The sequence below is a fragment of the Sapajus apella genome, unplaced genomic scaffold (genome assembly GCF_009761245.1).
Source record: "Sapajus apella isolate SASKATOON/1434 unplaced genomic scaffold, GSC_monkey_1.0 scaffold39, whole genome shotgun sequence".
NCBI classification, from domain to species: Eukaryota; Metazoa; Chordata; class Mammalia; order Primates; family Cebidae; genus Sapajus; species Sapajus apella.
Window position 1 is genome coordinate 18,611,089 of NW_022436979.1, and position 6,698 is coordinate 18,617,786.

The following is a 6,698-nucleotide window of genomic DNA, read 5'->3' on the forward strand; positions in this document are numbered from 1 at the left end:
TGGAGACAAACTAAATATAGAATAAGAATAAATTATGTTATAAGCTATTCAAAACATCTGAGTCTTACCCTGTCTCTACTAAAAATACAAAAATTAGCTGAGCGTATTGGCATCTGCCTGTAGTCTTAGCTACTCAGGAGACTGAGATAGGTGAATCGCTTGAACCTGGGTGGCGGAGGTTGTAGTGAGCCAAGATTGCGCCACTGCACTCCAGCCTGGGTGACAGAATCAGATTCCGTCTTAAAAAAAAAAAAAAAGATATTTATGATAAAATGCTGAGTGTAAAAGGCCAGATACAAAGTTTTCTATAGAACATGATCCCAATTTTTTTTAAAAGTATACAAATAAGAAAAGTACCAATAATTTATTGTTGTCAAACATTGTTTATACTGCTTCATATGTGTTAATGCCCATACACTATCGTTATCTCTATTTTGTGTGTGAGGAAAGTGACACATAGAAAAGTAACTTGCCCAAGGCTACATAGTAAGTGGTGGAATCTCTGACAAGAGTGAAGGGCAGCAAAATGTTATTAGTGATCACATCTGGATGATGGTATTATGAGTCAGTTTAATTCTTTACATTTATAATAGAGAATATGTCTCTGCTGTTTATGTAATTGGAAATAACAATTTAAAAAGAAATTATAGCATCTTTGAAATTTAAAAAGAAATTACAGCATCTTTGAAATTTACAAAAACAGTAATATGAGAAAGCTTGTAGGTTGAATTTTAAAGAATAGCTGTTCCTTCCTATATTTAAAGTAGAAATCGTGCTTGACTAAGAGGGGGAAAAAAAAGACACAAATCCGCTATTTTCTATTAGTACAATCTCCCTAAATGATAACTTCTCAGTATCATGTTAACAATTTTCTGTTTCTTGATAAGGAAAGTAAGATATTCTTTAGTTTCTGGTTAAGCATAATAAAAGCACAACTCAGGAAGCTGTCAAACCAGGTTTTGTTTGTATACATTTATGCTTTACATCACAGCAGAACATCTCCAGGAAATGTGCGCCTTCCTCTTTGTAAAGCATATCCTCAAAGGCAAAAATACTTCAAGAATTACGTGCTCTTGTTATGCTGTATCTTACTCCAGTTGCTTAACTTTTCAACCTCTTCTTGCTTTTATTTCTGCCATTCCTGTACCTTTAGAAGACCGATCAGTCAGCCAACCCACCTTGGATTTGCTGAAAGTTGGTAACATTTTGAGTTGTGTTTGTGATACTGTCTGGTGGGCACTCTAAGAGCTTTGTGAAAGCAGCCATTACAGACTAGACGCCCATGGCTTGAACATGGCTTGAAGTTTAGCCCAAACAGTGACAGCCTGCACGGTTTGTAATAACATTGAATTAGTTGGAGATACCATCCAAAATTCATAACTTCCATTTGTTTTTGTTAGAAAAAAAAATTTAGGCCGGGCGCGGTGGCTTGTGTCTGTAATCTTAGCACTTTGAGAGGCCGAGGTGGGTGATCACCTGAGATCAAGACCAGCCTGGCCAACATGGTGAAACCCTGTCTCTACTAAAAATACAGAAATTAGTCAGGTGTGGTGGCATACATCTGTAGTCCCAGCTATTCAGGAAGCTAAGGCTGGAGAATCACTTGAACTCAGGAGGCAGAGGTCACAGTGAGCCAAGGTCTCAGTAAGTCGAGATCACACCACTGTACTCCAGTCTGGGCAACAAAAGAGTGAAACTCCATCTGAAAAAAAAAATTTAGAGCACCTAGCAGCACAGTAGTTGGAATCTCCTTTTCAGGACCCTATCATCTTTTTTCTTTTTTTAGACCCCTGATATTTATTTGATCCTCTTGAGGCTAGAAAGGGGAGTGGCTGGGTCAAGGACCCACCATTAGTAAATGGCAGAGTGGAGCCCACCTGACATGGGAGCCTGTGTTCTTTCTCTTAGCACGGCTGCTTGGCTCCTGGGTGGGGAATGACGTTATCGCTCATGTCACGATCTTTTGTCTGAATCTTAGTCACATTAGGTGTACGTGGCCTTTCAAGTTTCTTAGTCCCTTCTCACCCTTCTGAGGAGGGATATGCACATCTTCATTTCTTGGGTTTTGAATAAGTCAGTTTTTGAGGCTGAGGCAGAATATCATTGTTTGGAAAGAGGTCCTGCTTTTGAGAATATCATAGTTTAAGAATGAGAGTATTAGTCATGAGATCCCAGCAGATTGTCAGATGCTGAGTGTACTTGGAGGGAGACTGCCATGTGACGGCTCCATGTGGTTAATGATGATTTTGGGGGAGTTCGTGTTTGCTTTGGTGAGATGAGTAACTTCAGTAGCTTTACAGAATATTACACCTGTCACCCCTTGAACTCTGTACAACTGTTTTCCTTTCCACAATACACCAAAATATGTTAAACTTTTAAATGTACGTAATGGAGGCTAGAGACACTTGTTTATTTGAGAAGGTCAGGTAATAGGTATGAAGTGAATTTCAAGTTACAGGTTGGCTGTTCTGGCTCTAAGTGACCAGTGTCCTACTTAAAAACTGGACAATGAGATGTGTATATTGGCTGGATTCCAGAGAGTTCTGGTTGTTCAGTTGCTACTGTTGTCCTGAGTACCCAGGTTTCTTTGCCTGGCTTCTCTCTGAATGTTGTTTCCTCATGAGAGAGTTTCTGTAACCTTCCTACAAAGACAGTTTGAGTGTATTACAGCTGGTACTCTGGAGTAAACGGAAAGCTGATACATATTTAGAAAAGGAGTTATTGATAAAATGTCTGCACTTTTTGATGCCGAGGATCTGTTACATATATTAGAGAAAAGCTTTCAAGTTTTACTCTGTCTTTAGAAAATACTCCAAAAATGTATTTAAAATGCTTTCTCTCTCCAGAAAACTCACTGGGTGATTAAAAATTATCTTGATACGTTGTTTTTAACTAGGTTTAAATCTTACAATGAAGGCAAACTTTATTACATTTTTGTTATTTTATTTATTTATTTTTTTTGAGACGGAGTTTCGCTCTTGTTACCCAGGCTGGAGTGCAATGGCGCCATCTCGGCTCACCGCAACCTCCGCCTCCTGGGTTCAGGCAATTCTCCTGCCTCAGCCTCCTGAGTAGCTGGGATTACAGGCACACACCATGCCCAGCTAATTTTCTGTATTTTTAGTAGAGACGGGGTTTCACCATGCTGACCAGGATGGTCTCGATCTCTTGACCTCGTGATCCACCCGCCTCGGCCTCCCAAAGTGCTGGGATTACAGGCATGAGCCACCGCGCCCGGCCTTGTTATTTTTTAATCTTTTTATTTGCTTTCTTTTTTTGTGTGTTTTATTTGTTGTTCACTTATTTAAATAGAAAATAAGGTGTAGCATTTACAGGACAGTGGTCTGGTTCATCAAAAGCTTTTATGAATTAGTATTGTGATATGAATACTTAAAAACATTAAGCAAGAGTAGTCAGTCCCAGTTTCTGGACAAGGATACTGAAGATTATCACTTATCCCTTGTGACAGTGGGAAAAGTACACATTCTTTTCTTTCATCTTTCCTAAAACAGGCATTTTAGGAAGGTGATTGTCAGGAAGATGTTGTCTTTACCTGAGGAAAGAGGCCTATGCTAGCATAATAGAACAAGTCTTTGGGGAAATCTGCCTTGTGAAGTTTCTTTTTTTCAAACCTATAAATAGGAGGACAAAGACAATTATTGCTCAGTTATCCTCAGAGCCACATGAATTTGTGTTTTACATTTGTTTGAATTTTCATTAGCCTCTTTCTCTCTCTCTTTTTTTTTTTTTCCCTGAAATTTCATCTTGGAGAAAATGATTAGTGGATTCTACCCCTGTGACCTGAAAGAAATAGAGTATGTAGTGGCTACTTTAAGTACTCATTCAGACATGAAGAGATTCTGGCTTCATAAATATTAAATCTGTAAAAAGGAATTTCCAAGTATAATGTGTATGGAAAGTTTTTCCTCTACTGTCACACCACAGCGAACATCAACATAGATTTCTGTGACCAAATTTGTTGCTTTTTTTCCCCAGAACTCAGGGAAACACTTGCTTACATTTATTGGTTTATTGTAAAGGATATCACAAAGGATACAGAAGAAGAAATGGTATGGTGAGGTACGGAGGATGGGTGCAGAGCTTTCGTGCCCTCCCTGGGCACCACCCTCCAGGAACCTCTGCATGTTAGCTGTCCTGAAGCTCACTGAGCCCTGTGCTCTTGAGCTGTCCCTCCTCCAGAGTATAGGATGGGACTCTCTGATGGGAGGGTCTTAAGACCCAGTCAGAGAAGCAGGGGACCATGAGAGTGGAAGGAGGGGCAGCAGAAGGTCTTAAGACTTAAGACCTTCTTGTCGCCGGGCGCGGTGGCTCACGCTTGTAATCCCAGCACTTCGGGAGGCCGAGGCGGGTGGATCACGAGGTCAAGAGATCGAGACCATCCTGGTCAACATGGTGAAACCCCGTCTCTACTAAAAATACAAAAATTAGCTGGGCATGGTGGCGCACGCCTGTAGTCCCAGCTACTCGGGAGGCTGAGGCAGGAGAATTGCTTGAACCCAGGAGGCGGAGGTTGCGGTGAGCCGAGATCGCGCCATTGCACTCCAGCCTGGGCAACAAGAGTGAAACTCCGTCTCAAAAAAAAAAAAAAAAAAAAAAGACCTTCTTGTCGAGGCCCGACACACCCAATGTTATAACAAAAGACACGCAAAGGCTGTAGGAGTTAAGAGTGAGGAACCCAGGATGAAAACCAATATGTATCATAACACTGTACCTAATAACCCAGTTATTTTTGGCCCATGATATGTTTTTTTTCTCTTTCCTGTTCTCCTGGCTTACAGACTCTCCATCAGGCTGTGGGGATGGGATAGGAACAAAGAACTGTTTTCTTTCTAATAAGGGCCAGTAACTCCTAGGGGGTAGGGTGTGGGAACTTCAGAACCAGATTGGGAAATCAGATTGAAAGAATAATAGGGCTTTTGCTTAAATAGAGCCAAAAGAGAAAACATTATTCTCACAAACCCATTTCCCCTGCAATTTGATTTTTGTTATGGTAAAATACTTAAAAGTTTGCCATCTAAACCATTTTTGAGTGTACAGTTCAGTGATATTAAATACATTCATAACGTTGTGCAGTCATTGCCACTATCCATCTCCATAACTCTTTTCATCTTGTAAAACTGAAACTGCCGGGCGCAGTGGCTCATGCCTGTAATCCCGGCACTTTGGGAGGCTGAGGCGGGCGGATCCCCTGAGGTCAGGAGTTGGAGACCAGCCTGACCAATATGGTGAAACCCCATCTTTAAAAAACACAAAAAGCTGATACTCTACTGGGCATAGCGACTCATGCCTGTAATCCCAGCACTTTGGAAGGCCGAGGTGGGAGGAGGATTCAAGACCAACCTGGGCAACATAGTGAAACTCCCATCTTTACAAAAAACTTAAAATATAGCAGGACACACACTTGTAGTTCTAGCTACTCAGGAGGCTGAAGTGGAGGATTGCTTAAGCCCAGAAGATTGAGGCTGCAGTGAACCAAGATTGTACTACTGCACTCTAGCCTGGATGACAGAATGAGACACTGTCAAAAAATGACCCCCAAACTGAAACTCTGTACTCATTAAACATTAACTCGCCATCCCCCCCACCGCAGCTCTTAGAAACCACCATTTTATAATTAAATAGACAAAAGGCCTTATTCAGATATAGTCAGTAGTGACAAACATGTTTATTACATGTAAGTATGAAGTAGAGAGAGAAATATACAGACACATGGCAAGAGATAGTAGATTTGTAACTAGGAAGATAAATAAGTTTTGAAGGAAGTTGTAAAGACAGACATATATCAAAGAATATGCTTCAGATATGCATGTACTATCATATTCATACCTAGGCAGTTTCCATTTTAAGAACTCGAATTCAGGAACAACTTTTTTTTAAGACAGTGTCTTGCTATGATGTTGCTCAGGCGACAGTACAGTGGTACAGTCATGGCCCACTGCAGCCTGCATCTCCTGGGGTCAGTCAGACCTCCTTCCTCAGCCTCCTGTGTAGCTGGGACTACAGGTGCCCGGAACCAAGCCTGGCTAATTTTTTAAATTTTTAGTAGAGATAGGGTTTCACTATGTTGGCTAGGCTGCTCTGAAACTCCTGATCTCAAGTGATCCATGCGTCTCTGCTTCCCAAAGTGTGGGGATTATAGGCATGAGCCACCACACCCAGCCAGGAACTTCTTAAATAAGTTGTTTGGCTTTGGTTTTATCATCTGATCAGTATTATTCATTTAACTATTTGCCAAAGCATTGAGAAGTAGTGATTAAAATTATTTATCAGTGTAGACTTCTGAAAGCATTTAACTGTTACCCTCAAAATTCATAAGTTGTTTATCTGCCTATTTTAAAAATAGTAGAATTTGAAACTTCATTTCCTCAATTTTTTTCTTTTGTGAACTAAATAAAAAATGTTAAAATTATAGTAAAATCCAGACCATTTATTTGACAGAAAGCTACCCAGAAACTAGAAAATAGTTTTAAAAGGTTGCATTATTTTATGCATTAAATGTCTTTGTCTATATATGATTGTGATTAAGATTTTTAAAAAATGCCTTGGGGCCGGGCGCAGTGGCTCACGCCTGTAATCCCAGTACTTTGGGAGGCCGAGGCGGGTGGATCACGAGGTCAAGAGATCGAGACCATCCTGGTCAACATGGTGAAACCCCGTCTCTACTAAAAATACAAAAA

At 40.5% G+C, this 6,698-nt stretch overlaps 1 protein-coding gene across 5 annotated transcripts in view; it reads left to right on the forward strand.

Annotated features, from left to right (window-relative positions):
• SNX25 (sorting nexin 25) overlaps nt 1-6,698 on the forward strand; it is a 144,585-nt gene that overhangs the window by 22,478 nt on the left and 115,409 nt on the right. Inside the window, exon 1 of one of the 5 annotated variants that reach the window (XM_032298783.1) lies at nt 4,381-4,413. The exons of the other annotated variants lie outside the window; for them this stretch is intronic. Within the exon in view, the coding sequence (XP_032154674.1) occupies nt 4,411-4,413 (3 nt within the window). The 5' untranslated portion in view covers nt 4,381-4,410. Of the gene's footprint in view, nt 1-4,380; nt 4,414-6,698 lie in introns of those variants that run through there. 5 annotated transcript variants of the gene reach the window in all.